Raw genomic sequence first — 16293 nt, 5'->3', positions numbered from 1 at the left:
TGAACTACCCTTTCTAGCATTTTCCCAATGTCCCTGTTTCTCACATCTAACAATTCTCCTTTAAAATTTGCTTTGGCTTTTACCTTCACTTTTGCTTACTTCACAAATAACCTCGTTATTCAGTTCATCTTCTATATATGCACCCCCTTTTCCTTTTTAAGTTCACTGACGTGGTTAACTATGTGTTCCACACTCTTTGCCACAGCAATCACTTCTTCAAATGGTGGTTCGTCCTTAATCCTTATTTCTTCCCTTGTTTTCTCACTTTTACCATTCAAAACAAACTTATCTCTTATTCTTTCTTTAATTGAACAGGCAAACTTACATTTAGATGCTAGTTTCCGTAGGCTTGTCATGTAGTCTTCAAACAACTCCACACTTCCTTGAGTCCTTAATCCAAAACGATACCGATCAAATTTCGTACTTAAACAGGGAAGATAATGCAAATCCAGTTTTCATTGTCTTTCTCCTTAGCTGTTGGGACGCATCTGCCCGGTCTCTGGCGTCTCACCTCCATTAGGTCAATTACCTTCTCCTACAATTCTTGGCACATGCAACCACTTCCTCAACTTTTTCAGGTAAATAAGACATTATTTGACTTCGAGAGGTAATGCGTCTGTTTAACCCAACAGTCTCATTAGTCAATTTTTCCATGCTGGGTATCACGCCCTGAGAACTCCCCATTTCTTCATTACCAACTGAGGTGAGCAATGTCCATTGCAGGTATTATTACATCACCGCCATGCATTTTCACGCAAGAGGTTTAAGTCTTCTCTGCTATTTCTTTTCCAGTTTCTAAAAAGGCCCATTTGTACTGGGAGTACTTATATTTGCACCTTGTTCTTTATATATGTGTTTTCCTTACCATCTCTAGCATCTCTTCATTTAAGAATGGATTTCAGGCTCAGTTATGAGTAGAATCCCGATAATGATCCTGTTATCTTCGGAGGGATCGAAACGTCGATCCCTCCGAACTTTGCCTCCGTGTGGTTCCTGGGCACTTACCTTGGGTGGTTCCTTGTGTCCCCAGCTCCTCTGAGGCTCCTGGGCCAAGTCCTGACTTTGGTCGCAGTTCGCAATCCACTTTCTTAGTATATTGTTTGATCTCCCCCTGGCGACTACTGTATTTTGTGCTTACTTACTTTTTTACAATTGAAGTATTGTTGTGTATTTGTGTTTATATATCCGGGTAGGAGATATACTAATGTATTAGCCTCTTAAGTGCTTCGAACGTTCGGCGGCCGACGGCACCACTACCTCAGGAGTGCTGCCGTCGGCCATTGAACGTTCGAACCTCATAGCTGTAATGGAACGTCCAGCACTGGAGCTGGACGTTCCATAGCTGTTATGAGGTTAGTGAGTGTTGTGTAATAAATAAACAGTTTTATATAAACATTGTGTGGTTCTTGTTCGTTTAACATACACTATATAATTAGAACTGGTAAAACACGCTGCTTAACATTCCTGGCTAAGCCTGAAGGATGCTCTCCAAAACTACCACTTTGAGATCTTTCTATGCTTGTCTAATACCACTAAAATCACCATAAGGGTTTCCTGGATTAGTGCAAGGTACCTCACTTCAGTAAGTGCACACCATAAAATAAGCCCATTAAAGATTAATGGGGTGACCGAGTATTTCACAGAACCTGGTAGACTATGACAGTATGTATTAGTGGTTGGTTCAGTCGACCAAGGTAGGATTTCTTTAATACTTATATTTGCCTTGATCACTAGGAAAAACCAACCAAGTATATATAGTCCCTGTTATATACATGTATGTGTCCCCAAATGTCGACGTACTGAACAGACATTCCGCATTAGCACTTCACATATTGGTGCTCAATGATAAAGCTATATGTTACTTCAGATGCTTAACGAATACATTTTTCTTTCCTTCTCAATCTGTAATGTAAATGTTAAATGTCGGTATTTGTGGATTACACTGCACATATCTATGTATGTAAAGATATATGGTATTGAATTGTTTAGTCCTTTTTTTGTATATATAGTGTGTTATTCGATATAGGACTAATAATATATCGTTCAATTTTTTTAATTCACTGTCAGTCTCAGTGTTTTTGTGTTTGTATGGTATATAATAGGAACTATATATCCGAGATTGGTTTTTGCTAGTGATCAGGACAAATGTAGGTATTAAAGAAATTCTACCTTGCTCGACAGAACCAACTACTAATATATTCTGCCATTTACTAAGCCAGCCTCATACAAATACTAAACACATTGCAGCTAAGATAAGCACAGGTTTATTTAGTTGCTTTTTGTGATTCACCCTGACAAGGACTGTTTTCATTGATTGGGACTCGCCCCCACCAAATTAATAACCCAATTTCTTACAGCATGGATGATGAAAGGAAGAGAGAGGGGGATGCAGGGATAAGCAGAGGGATAAAGAGAGAAAGAGGGAGAACAAGAGCAAGCAGAAGAGAGGGAGACCAAGAGTCAACCAGAGAGAGGTATACGGCAAGAGATGAGGAAGAGAGAATGTGACCACTAAGAAGCTAGAACCCTGTTTAACAAATATCAAGAAAAAAAGTTGGGAACGTTAGAGAATAGCCCTAATCACTCACACCCTTCCTTGGAATATGACCTTCTTTCCGATTACTTTTATTAATAGACCCTCCTTTTTATAAAAGCCCTCTGTCTTCGTCTGATCCCTACTGTGGTCTGTTTATTCCCATCAACTGGCATCTTTTTTTTTACCCCAACTGCTCCCCCTTTAGCGTCCCGACTTTCACTTACTCCGTTCCCTCTAAATCCCCACCTTCTGACTATTGGAAATTGCTGACATTAATTCAAGCGTTCCTTTCATCGTACTCTAGTTACAGTAAATGTTCTTAGTGAAATGGGTATGCCCAGACAGGAGTCCCTTGCTAACTGTGCCATAGGACCCTAGCTATCCCTCACCGATGAATCCTAAAGTAGGCCAAAAAAGGTGTAGGAGTTCTTGTGTTCCCTTGTGAAGTGGATCTGGCATGGCAGTTTGGGCTTGATTTTTACTGTTGGAGAAGGACCAAGAATGATTTGCATATGATTAGTCTGTCTAGAAGGGCACAGTGGGCAAAAAATTACGACTTGGAACATGGCCCTGAGGGATTACCAGTTGCTGTGCTTAAATAAAGCAACCTGTTGATCGCTTTATTGCTGTTGCAGTTTATTTTTATGTGACCACTTTAAAACCTGACCGTTCTGCTATCAAAACCAAATGGTCAGGTCATTATGCCCAAAGTGACTTCTCTACTCCCAGCTGTTGCCTCAACAGCACCACGACGAACAGTGAAGCGTATTTGCTGACTAGAGCTCAGCATCTGATGGGAGAGCCACTGCACCCAGATCAAGAAGGAGCATGTTGCTGCCTGTAGTCCAGTTGGGGTGAGTGGGTATGCGGGTGCATGCAACACCACTGCATATGGGGTTGGCCTGCTCCTTCCTGAGGTCAGACAGTGACCGAGCTTTCTACACCACCACTGTTTGCAGCTCAGCAGAGTTAAGTGGGAATAGCATGTCTGCCTGGGCGAGTGCACTTTATGGAGCTCAGTACAAGTGAACACAGAATGACTCTAGTGTGCACAGACCTAACAGCACCCAGTCCCTTTGATTGGGCAAGTGCAATTGGCTGACGCGTGTACAGGTGACCACATGGGAAGCAACCACATGCAAATCAATGTACAGCTGCAGCGTATCCTCAAAAAGGAGCCACGGCTGGGTGCCAGTGACCTGCAAACTCAGAGGGTAACATGCTTCCCCATCTCATTCAGCCACATTCGCCAGAAATACGATTTTCTTTTTTATCTGCAGTGCCCAAAGCTAAAATCAATAAGCTACACATAGCATGTAGAGCACAATTGCAAAACTACTTTTGGATATTTTTTTAGAGAATGAGATACAATCATACTACATTATTGATGGCGGACTATTAATGTGTCCTTGGCTGGTACTAACAGTACTGATGTTTGTGCGCCCAAATGTTTAGTATTGGAATAAAAAACAATTCATCACGTAGCTACCCACCGCTTTAAAATTCCAATTAATTAAAAATGATAGCTGAAAACGTTTGTCTGATTACTTACCATATTTACACGTTTCTTTAAATGTCCTTGCAGTCCATTTAAAAACTGACCGTTTCAATAACAGTAAAGTCATGAGATTGCAGATTTCTCTCCAGAATCCAGGAGTAATAATGAGTAAGATGTTAAACTCAAAGAAGGGTTCTTTTCTTGGAATATTTACTCGAAAAAAAATGTTTATAAGACTCTTGGACTAAGGATACTGCAGGAAAACTGATGGAGGCTTTGTAAATTCCTTGCCTGTGCAGGCAGCACATACGTTCTATGTACAATATTCAATAGTGTGACATGGAGAAGACAAACAAATTGCCTATACACACTGCTCAAGACTAACCACTGCATCATTTTGACAAAGTGATATGTTGCTTACCTTCACTGGATCCGCTTCTTCGTTTACTAAGTTGATTTTACCTTTAATGTCTTCGTATTTTTGCTCAGACTCTGCTAGAGAGCGTTTCAAGCCCTGCATTTTTTCATTTGCCCGCTCCATTTCAGCCCTAACACATTCCATCTTGTTCTTGTTATCTTGTGCTTCTTCCTCCTGTCGACATTTAAAATTTGAGAAATGTAAGTTGTTGCTTTGGCTAGGCTAGTTATCTCAATATTAGCGCCAAAGCTTGATGACTGCACAGTGAGATGCCAAGTTTAATGGCTGCATGCTGGGATGTCATTCTGTGGACCCAGAGCCACTAGAATTATGCAGCAGCAGAGGACCAAATAATGCAACAGGGGTAATACAGCAAGAAAATTCAAACTATGCAGTGTGTTATATGACAGTATTATTTAGCTAGTTTTAACACATTGATATAAATAAAAACGATCATATAGAAAATAAATTAATACGTTTCATGATAGAAGAACAGTTTACAAATTTATCAGATGTTCTGCAAATGTTATTCACAAGCAAATAATTATTTTGTCATGCAATGGAAGAAGAGAAGATCACTTTATTAAAGCATTCGCTTATGAGTCCCGGAGTAAAATAATTTGGGTGAAAAATAGGTTTCATGCGGGAGAAAAACATCACTTATGAATTTCATGTAAAAAGACGTACGCCTTTTATTATATGTATTCCAGTCATATTTTTGTACTGACCCTCAATTTTCATTTTACTCTGTTCACACTAAGGGGCTATATGAGGTGTTTCTTTTTCAAACATTCTACATTCTTAAATAACTATATTTTCTTTTTAATTCAGATCGCAAAAAAGTATAGTCCAGTGTTACACTCACCAAGTTTGAGAAAAAAATAAACTTCTCCAGCTATCTACAACAAAATTGATATGTTATATAAAACAAACATTTGTAATGCAATAGGTCTTGCATTACTGAATGTTTGAGCTATTGGTGTTGCATTATTATTAGCAATCCCAATAGCTCAAACTTTAATAATGCGGGACCTATTGCATTGCAAATGCTTGATTTCTTTATATGGGGATTTTGTTGTTTTCCTTAAGCAGAGAGAAGCACACAATACATTAAGATCCCTCATGGTGCTGTTGAAATGGGAGCAAGCCTATTACTTCTTTACAAAAGACCCAGAGCAAGTCAACCTAGTTTGTCAGGAAAGCAAGAGAAGGGGTACTAGGTGGTGAACCATAGGTTAATCGTCAATTTTAGCTCATGGAGAGTACATGTGATTTTATCATTATGCTATGAGCATTTGTCCCCTTGGTTTGGTACTGCAGTGCCTTTATTAAAATTCCATGTTACTTGTTATTTTGACCATATATAATGGGTCAGTAAACTCTTAGCCAGCAGAAAGGCTTCCTTTTACACAAGCCCATTGGTGGAAAAAACCATGTTTTTTACTCACAGAATGTCTGCTTTGTTCATACAGTCTGGATAGAAAACAATTTCAGGTCTACCAAGATCACTCAAAGTGCACATAAGCATTCCAGAGCCATGTAATCCCTTAACATATAGAAATTGACGATTTTGTGCACCATATTTAGGTATTGGGTAAATTGGCTGCATTGCCTCCAAGAGAGGGACATTTGCTGTTCTTCATCTCATGCTGCCACACCCTCATTGCCATGGTTGGTTTCTTAGCCAACAATCTCCAGCAGACCTGTGATGATAGAAGGCCAAGGTGGGAAGTCAACAGAATGACTCCTGATCCTCGTCAGGAAGATAAGATAACTGTTGGTAAGGAGCAGCTATGCTTTGGTACTGAGATGTACTTTTTTTATTTCTAAAGGCACAGTCATTTTTCCAGACGGTATGGATACTTCAAATTGGTGAATAGGTAAATATAAGTGTCTAAGATGTGAGAAGTCTCTGCAAAGATCTCAATCGCCCAAAGTAGATATCAGAAGTTCGCCCAACCCAACCCATGCCTTGTCTTTGCATTTTTGTACTTTTGTTGTTACCATCATGAACAGTAGAGCATAGATACTACTATGCAACGACAAAAACAGGACAGGGTGAACTCACACAAAAGAAAAGACTACTTGAAATCTGTAGTGGCTGATCCCTCGAGTGCTACTTGCTGGAAATGGAAACCTGCATGGCTCAGCAAAACTACATGGTTTAATTTCATAATAAAGTATGTTTGCCATTAAATCCTGAAATATCACACCCATGGACCTTTCATTATTTAAAGCTCTCATATGTTCGAAATCTAGCCCAAGTACCTCATCCTCCAGGTTTTTACTGAATATTGTAGGATTTGTAGTCATGCTAGTACCTTATAAAATTAGCACTGAAATTCCCAGATTACCAAAAGACCTTAATTGGATGCCCTATTCACAAATGGAACTGTGAAACTTTCGACGTCTGACTAAGAAATCCAAGTTGCTGTGAACACCTTCCAACATTATACTCCTAAGCACTGGGCTAACCAATCGTTGAACCACACTTTTCACAAAGCTCATGCAGGACTGACTGGGCTGGACAAAGGAAACCCTGGTATACAGTGGCACACACCCGCTCAGCCTATACGGACCTGGGAGCCATCTGAGGAAGCGATACAGTGGTTATAGGTGTGATTTGCTGTTGCAGAAAAGTGAATTGTTTGAAACATTAAAAAGGGGCGAGGCTCTGTCCAAACTTCCCGGGCGCGAAGTGGGGTGTGCATGCATGTTTTAAAATGGGATGACACGAAAGTGTTTTCCGGGAAGACTTCTCGTTCCTTCTCTGCTCTGGGCTAGAACATTTTTAAAAAAGTGCATCGCAAGCATGGAGGGTGCTCAGGCAGCATTACAACTCAGAGGTGCGTGCGAGAGTGGAAGTTCCATAAAAACCAATGCGTCCAGGCAAGTTAGTTAACATTAGTGCTGTGAATCGGAAGTGCTGTCCGTACTGAGGACCTGCACTTCTTTAAAGTGAAAGCGAGAGTACCTTGCTTTTAGCTCTGCTGCAATACATTTCATGGAAGAGTACCAGCAGTTTTCAGGAGCAAATAGGCACTCTCTTCCAGCACTTTTTGTATTTCCATTTAAAGCACTGGTTAAAAGGTCAGATTTCCAGCCAGATCACTAAACTCCGACCGCGTGACTCTCAATCTGGACAGTCTATTTAAAATGGGGGGGCCGGGGCGGGAGTCTGTTCTTCAGAGAGACTCCAAAGTTTGGCTTATCCTTCTGGAACTTTTTATGGAATCTCACCCCAAGAAGAACGGGCGTTCCAACACATGTCAAAATAATTGTTCTACTCCAACTCATTTTCACTCTGGAAAAATAAAATGATTTTCTAACTCCTGATGCTCATCGACTGCGCATTCTACATTGGAACAGGTTTAGTTGTCCTGCTGCTGCTGTTCCATGCACTCCATTCCTTTTCAACCCGATTCTCCCAGTACAAAGTAAACAGACGGAATGGTCTGGGTGGAGTTCACATCACCACCAGCGAAGAGGGGGGGCACTGACGCTAACCTTGCGTTCAAGTGTGCGACCTACCCGTTTCCTACCCTGAACCTTGACCCCGGGATATTCGCGACTCTCTGATCCGGTGGGATTACCGGGGCTAATGCTGCACACCTGTGTCTTTATCTCCTACAGCGCGCAAACACTGCAGAGCATCCGTTCCACCTAATTGCAGAGCTTTTTAACAAAGGAGTGCTCTTTTCAAAGTTTTTGGCACTTTCGGACCTTGCATGGTATCGACAGCTTCACATGCCCCTTCTAACCCAACGCTGTCTGCAGCCAGGGCAAAACTGCAACAGGGGCACAATACTCTATCTGCGCTTACCCAAGTCTGGCCTTTTGAGTCGCTGACTCCGGTACTGGTCCCTGGGTTCTGCAGAGCTTATTTCGGTCATAGGAGTGCAATAAAGACGCTTGAGTCCCGGATGATACAAGCAACTCTGACAGTTCAGCTCTCCCTTCAAACATCAGCAGCTTGCTGTGGAGGCTGCTGAGGGGAGTGTGACGTCACCGCCCCGCACGCCTAGGCGGGGGGAGGCTTCCCTGGCCGTCCCGCGACATAGTGAGCCAGAAGACTTTACCTCTGCCCAAGTTTCTCTTTGGGAAACATAAACCAGTCAAACTCAATGTAACGTTGCACCATTTACCACGCCAAAAAAAGAGTGGTTATCCTAAAGAATGAAGAAACAAAATTCCAGAACCTCTTCAATTTGGCACACACCATAGAGGAAAGGTTGCGCAGCCCATCCTTAAATTAAAATAGAAACTACTGATGAAGAAGCCCTTGAGTGGGGCGCGCGCGCGGCACTGTGAGCCATGGCCTATTGGTGTCTATTACGCTCTTGGTGCGCCTAATAGACACCAATAGGCCGTGGGCAGAGCAACGCACCAGCCTTTGGCCTATTGGGTGCTGGCTTTAAAAAAACCACGCACGCAAAGGCCAATAACGTGCCACAGAAGGAAAGGCACATGCTCGTGCGTGTGCCATTCCTAGGGCAGCCTCACATCCCAGTTTTTCACTCACTAAATGTCTCGCGCTAAGCGAGCACTGCTGCGCAGTGCAACGCTAGGCGCAAGACCTGAAAAATGCACAATTCTAACATGTACCATGTTTGTATGTTGACATCTTGGGGATCTGGTGACATTTATATACCAGTCGGCATTTAGCCTTGTGATTCATGATGTTAATCAGACCTCTAAACGGTAATACAGGACCATATACCACAGTTACCAGCTATGTATTCAGTGCAGAAGTCAAATTCTCTGGTTTTAAGTCAGTATAGTATCCGTGCAACGCCCTTCATTATATGGCCATGTAATATGGCCATGTGACAAGCCCCTAGCAAATTAGATTGTGGTCTTCTAAAAATGCGCCTCCAGTTTGGATCAGGAAAAATGACAGCAGTGGAAGCCCTGATAGACCCTCCACAACTGAGTGCAGAATAGGGAACGTCTGCTCAAAAATCACCAACAATTTAACCATCTCCCGAACTGTAAAAGTTTAACAGAAAAGCATACAGACTAAAAGAACAAGTTACTTACCTTCAGCAACGCTTTTTCTAATAGAGACTCTACCTAACCGCAGATTCCTCACCTTAGAATAACCCCCAAGCATCAGACTGGATTGGGAAAATCTTGAGCAATACCTCCAAGTGCCAGAAGGTGGTGCCGATCAGCTTGGTTTCTGCATCATTGAGTCTGAAGTGATGTCATAGTGCCTATATAGGTGCCAACCTGGTACGCTGACATCAGTTTCTTTTGTGACTAGCCATGTAAATACTAATGTAACCTTTTTGACAGATGTGCAATGTATATCTTTTGTGTAAAAAGTCCAGTTCGGGCAAGGGACGAGGTAAAGTCGAAGCACGCTTCAACTCTTTTTCTTTCTGTGGGAGCGGGACTCACACAAGTGGCTTGATGACTGAGTGTCTCCGCAATTGCTCCCTTCCTCTCAACAGGAATCTCCACCGTCACTGTGTCACACTTCGAGCCGCTAGGAGCTTGAGTGAGTGCTCCCTCAAGACTTTCGTGTTCATGGCGCGGCAGTCAGGGCAGGCGTTCGGGTTAAGTTCCTGTTCGATGCACCAGAGGCAAACAAGATGCAGGTTCATCACCGACATGTCGGTGATTGGCGCCGTAGGGCTTGAAGGGGGCCTTTCTTGATGACATACCTGCCACACTAGATACAACCTCAAAACACTTTAACAGAAGCTCAGTCAAAAAGTAACTAAGGGGCAGCTCTACCTGGATCTGTGCTGAATGGCACAGAAAGAAAATAACAGATGTCAGCAGGCATGGGTGGTGCCTACATAGGCACCGCAAACGTCACTTCCGGTGCAGACTATGCCAATGACTCCATGCGTAGCAGAACAAAGCCAGCAACTAGCGCAGGTGTACTGCTCAAGAAAGAAATTCAAGATTCAGTCTGTGGTAATTTAGCAGTAAGGAATCTGTGGCTGGAAGTCTATCAGAATTCTGCAATACCACATAGCGGTGGGTTTGTTCTTGAACACCTGAACCAGCCTCCTTTTGATAGACAGAAGGAAGGCCTTCAATGTCAAGTGATTTGCCCACAGCTCCTGACGATTGATGAGGAGCTGGACTCCGCCGGCGACCAGTCTTCTGATCTCCACCTCTCCTAGATGGCCACCCCAACCCAGGAGTGACGCATCTGTCACTACTGTGAATTTGGGGTGGGGAAGGGTGAGGGTTCTGCCGCTAACCCAATCGCAGTTCACCAGACACAACTGCAGATCGTTTGCAGTTACTTCCGATATCTGGACCAGGTCAGTGAGATTACTCGGATACTGTGCCCACTAGGAATTGAGGTCCCACTGCAGAGGCGGCATATTCTAGCAATGAAATCCAAGACAGAGGCTGAAGCATCGAAATCTTAGCCTGAAAATCCTGGACTCGCCACTCCTGTGGATAGGTGCGGAATTGCACATTGTCCAGAATGGCTCGAATGAAACGAGACATACAAGAAGTAGTCGGGTGTTTTTTTCAGCGTGTTTATAATGAACCCCAGCGAATGCAGATGGTCTGCTGTAGTCTGGAGGAGGGAGTTATATGCATGGGGCAAGCCCATCTTCAGCAGCGAGTTGTTGAGGTAGGGGGAAGACTGGCACCCCTAACATACGCATATGGGCTGCAACCACAGACATCACTTTTGTGAACACTTGAGGGTGCTGGTGAGGTAAAGGAGGAGCACAGCAAACTGAAAATGTTTGTGACCCACTGTAAACCGCAGGTTATGCCTGTGGACTGGCAGGATGGGGATGTGGAAATATGCGTCCTGCACATCCAGTGCTACCATCCAGTCTCCAGGAACCAGTGCAGACAGAACGTGAGATAATTTCTCTTTTTTATTGCCAAAAGAGAGCACTTTTCCTGACGAAGCAAGAAGAGATAGTCCTCGGTCAGCCATTCTAGCATCTTTTCTTGGCTCCGTGGCCGGTTCTCAAAAGGGCTGGGCAGGCTGCTGGACTGGGTCTGGCTGATACTGCGGCCGCCCAAAGTTTTCCCTTCCACATCCGCGGTAGGAGTATAAGGACTGCTGTTATGGACGGGTAAAGACGGAAATCTCTAGGAATCTGGCAGTGATGCCGCTCTCGCAAAATCACTCTAGCACAGTATCTACATTATCACCATATAGGTAGGAGCCACTGAAGGGTATGTCAATCAATTAAGGTTGTACATTCCCCCAAAAACCCACTGGATCTTAACCAGGTATGACAAAACAGCACCACCATAGAAGTCATGGCTCTACCCAAAAAGTCCATGGTGTCCAATCCAAACAGCAGAATCCCACAATGCATGAGAATGTCGACCCGAGTCATATGGTGTTCATTGACAGCGGGCACGGCTGGTGAAGATAAAATGCACTTCCTAAAGGTGTCCATATTCTCGTATTCCATACCTGGTGGCCAAGAAATACCAAATAGAGTATTTCTTGGTTAGGGTACAATGGATCTTAATGCAAAGGGTTCCTTATCCAGTGGAGTGGTAGTGAACGCACTTGGGTGGAACTTTGCTGTTGAGGCCTTCAACCACAGACTCTCAGGGGAGGGGTGCTGGGAAAGGGAGGCTGGGTTTCCGAGGGCAGGACGATGTCAATGGGCAATCATAAGGTGCACAGGAGTTCCTGTGCAAGATTTAGCTCAGGCAGCCAGAAGTACATAGGTTAAGGTTTCATTGAAGGGGAGCATGGATTCAGATGAACCCACTCCAGGTTGAAGTACCTCTGTCAAGACATTTGTCATGACCTCAACAACTGGCAGCAGGAGAAAGAGGACTTCCGCTGCTCTGCACATTACAGTAGCAAAGGACACGCCTTCCTCTGGAACCCGGCCCAGAGAGGAATCCATGCCTAAATCTGGGGATGTATCCATGCCACTGACATCGCCCAGCTCCTCATTACTATTATCCAGATCCTCCGGGGGATCCCACACCTCCTCTTGCTCCTCATCACTGGCAGCGATGTCGAGAGGTGCCAGAGATGATAATGGGCTTGTCGTCGAGCAGCACTGGTGATGCCGGGAGGAACGTGGTCGTGGTGGGTGGAAGCACCCATGCTGGTGTAAGTCCGAATCGGAAAGGCATATCCAGAGGACCAGGCTGGCATCGAGGGAGAACCAGCTGACAGTAAGTGTGGGCGCCTCTTGGCTCCAAGGGGCCCGAAGGCTCCCCAGAGGGATTCGATGGTCCAAAGAAGGTGGGCATGGCATCATAAAATTGTTTAAATTGAGAGGGCATCACTCTTCTGGTTCAGAGAATCTTGGGGTAGCACGGAGTGGGCCCGGGTGAGGTTCCGCAAGTTGAGAACTGGAGTGGGGCCTGGAAGCACAATGTCAAGAAGTCGAAAAGTGTTTTGATTTAATTGACTTCAACAAAGAGGTCTTGGAGCAGTAATACGACGGTCCGCAGGAACGGTTCCTGGAACTGCCACACGATTGTACACAGGAATGAAAACAGGACACTGAGGGGTGCAAAGCATTCTGCCGCGCTGTTAAGAGCTTCATCGTCCATTTCAGAATCGCATTCAGGTGCAAGGACTTGCACTCAGAGCAGGCCTTTGGGTCACACCCCGACCAAATACACCAGACAAACCAGATGGTGGTTGCATCGGCAATACCCATGAGGTTTAAATCTTGAGGGTTTAGCAGGGGACATAATGCCCTATGCAAACTGGGAGGAAAGTTGAAAATTGTTGCCAAATTTTTTTTTTAAATGGTTGGTCAACAAGAGACCAACGTATCTCTCTGGGTCGGCACTGTTGACACCAAGTTTGAGAGAAACTGGTGTAAGGGCACTGGGCTGATGCCTACATTGCCACCAAAACATCACTTCTGACGCAGAGCTGAATTACTCCACCTACCGGCCCGCAGAAGTACTGTTCAAGATTTTCCAGTCTGACACCTGGGGAATATTCTAAGGTAAGGAATCTGTGGTTAGAAGCCTCTCTCAGAGATACTGTGCAACATGCAGGCAGTTTCTTCACAAAAAGAATAAAATTCAGCAATAAAGCATACAGACTTAAAATAAAAAGCCATTAATTATAATGGGGTAACCCAGTGACACTCAGAACCTGGGTATTACGTGATATGCAAATAGTGGTTCTGTTGGATTGTACTCAATCTCTTTGATTAAACAGTTACTTGGCTCAGTATTTTCTCATATATACTTTTTCATGAAAAACATAGAAATACTTTAAAGGAAAAATGCACACACCAAACGTTTTTTTCTGTACGCAAATTTGTAATTATTCAATCACTTTGCAAAGTTTTTTTCATTTTAAATATTAAAAGATCGGTTGTCCATACACATTGAAAATATAATGACAATAAATAAGTGCTGCAGTGAATAAACGTGATCTGTGACTAATGGTGACTGTTATAGTGATACAGTTTCGTGAAAATGCAATTAGATACACTGGTCCAACAATAAGTTCAATTTCCTCAAACAGTATTGTAAATCATATTTTTCTGTTGAGATGTAGTGAGGACCAATTGGTGGATTAGCGTTGACGTTTCGACCCAGCGGTATGGTGCCCGTTTATTAGCAACCGTTTCGGGTCTTCATCAGGACAAAAGGGGGGACAACCTTATAGAAGGAGACTGAGGTGTCTTATTCATAACCTCCGTGGGATGATTGTTCTCTCTTATATCGAAGCGTGGTATCTTCGTAAAAGAATTTATCACCGTCCGGTGACAAATTCGGGTTTGAAGTGCCGCAACCGCGATCACTTGAGGAGCATGACAGCAGACGTCTGTATCTCTCTCCCGTTCACCAATTGGTCCTCACTACATCTCCATAGAAAAATATGATTTACAATACTGTTTGAGGAAATTGAAGTTATTGTTGGACCAGTGTATCTAATTGCATTTTCACGAAACTGTATCACTATAACAGTCACCATTAGTCACAGATCACGTTTATTCACTGCAGCACTTATTTATTGTCATTATATTTTCCATGTGTATGGACAACCGATCTTTTAATATTTAAAATGAAAAAAAACTTTGCAAAGTGATTGAATAATTACAACTTTGCGTACAGAAAAAAACGTTTGGTGTGTGCATTTTTCCTTTAAAGTATTTCTATGTTTTTCATGAAAAAGTATATATGAGAAAATACTGAGCCAAGTAACTGTTTAATCAAAGAGATTGAGTACAATCCGACAGAACCACTATTTGCATATCATTAAAATAAAAAGCAGCGTGCACTTAGTAGACCCTTAACTAAAGTCAGACCATAGTGGGGTACATGCCTGCGCTACGCTCCTTATTATATGGGCATGCATGTCTGGTGCGTGAAACCTTCTAGTCCACCAACAGCATGGTGCTGTAATAAGATGCATCTTAGCTTGTCACAACAAAATGGTGACAGTGGGAGCCCTGATAGATCCTCCGCAATTTCGCGCAGACCAGGGAATGTTGGCTTAAAACGAACCAATAATTTAAACATCCCGCCCAACCCCCTAGTAAAAATTCGAAAGTACAGCATAGGAATGTGTGGGGTTCTTACTTCACAAACAAATGTCATAGCAGCTTAAAAAATTGAATATTTTCATGAGACAGTGGACATAAACAGTTCCAAATTTCAAACACTTCAGAAAGTCTTGAAAATGTCAAATACTTCAACATGAGCCAATAATTTTTCTCTAGCGATTCCACCACTACATCCAAGAGTATATGTGTGCTGGTTGATCTGCTTCCTCTGGGAGCATAAAACAGAAAGTCCTAACACTAATCTAAGTAAAACGTACGTGTATTCAGAATCTGGGTCAAAAAGTAAACAGCTGGCAGTACCCAAAGTGCACTCCATTTTCCCCAACAGTCGTTTCCTTGCTGTGTACAAGTCATTTGGGGTCAATTTCATGAGTGCACTGCTTCCAATAAATGTTTCTTATCTCACAATCAGAGAAGAAAAAACAAAATCCTAGCAGGCTTCGAACTCCTGAGCAATATGTAATAACTGGATTCTATATATCTTATCTCAAACAGGGCCATCACGCCGCACTTTCGTTAAGCAAACTCACCAACGAACACAGAGTCTCGCAAGTGCAGGTTTTGGAAGAAAAGCAAAGACTGCACATAAGAAGTAACTTTTAAAACCATAGACCCAGTTCTGTTCACAATGCTTTAGCAATCTACCCTCTGAGTTGTTATGGGGATATATAAAGCTCGAGAAATGAAGGGATGCTAAAACATACCCCTGCTTTAGTCCACTACAATCTGAATACCAATGTATCGTACTGGTATAATAGAATTCAGGCCCTTGTAGAATTGTGCAATTGGCTAATCATTAATAAGAGACCCCCGTGAGTACCCAGCACCTTCAACTTACCCCACTGGTAAAGGTATGCACAGAAGAAAAGGCAATAATGACCACAAATGGCGTTTCTGGTAAGAGTAGTAGGGGTTAACGTGGCCTTTGTGGAAAGCACACGAATAACAAACCGAGCATTTCTTGGTCAGTCTGCAACGGATTTTAATGCAATTCAACACAGAATGCTACACTAGGTCATAAACTTTGCCTTTCTTATTTCCAGGAAAGTCCATGAACACCTGATCATCAAGCAAAAGAAAGCGAACAACATCTGAAAGGCAAACCTCAAAGGATTTAAAGTCTGTGGACTCGCAGCAAGAAATGAATCTGGCCCAGTGATCCACACAGACCAACCTGTTAGCGGGTTTCGACCAGGAATAGGGTGGATGACCCTTCTATCCAGCTACAGAAGATCTACACTGAGTAGGAGGGCAAGAGGGCACTAAATACAGAGTTTTAACATCGACATACCTAACCCTACTCGTTCAATAGGGGGTGATATGAATCACTGGT

The 16293-nt window shown here is 43.2% G+C and overlaps 1 protein-coding gene across 2 annotated transcripts in view; it reads right to left on the bottom strand.

Moving 5' to 3' along the window:
- SMC6 (structural maintenance of chromosomes 6) overlaps nucleotides 1-16293 on the bottom strand; it is a 602788-nt gene that overhangs the window by 238266 nt on the left and 348229 nt on the right. For both annotated transcript variants that reach the window (XM_086926302.1, XM_086926303.1), the window contains exon 20: nucleotides 4456-4626. In XM_086926302.1, the coding sequence (XP_086782428.1) occupies nucleotides 4456-4626 (171 nt within the window). The remainder of the gene's footprint in view (nucleotides 1-4455; nucleotides 4627-16293) is intronic.

This window comes from Lissotriton vulgaris, chromosome 6 (assembly GCF_964263255.1).
Source record: "Lissotriton vulgaris chromosome 6, aLisVul1.2, whole genome shotgun sequence".
NCBI classification, from domain to species: domain Eukaryota; kingdom Metazoa; phylum Chordata; class Amphibia; order Caudata; family Salamandridae; genus Lissotriton; species Lissotriton vulgaris.
This window is presented reverse-complemented; position numbering and strand designations above follow the sequence as displayed.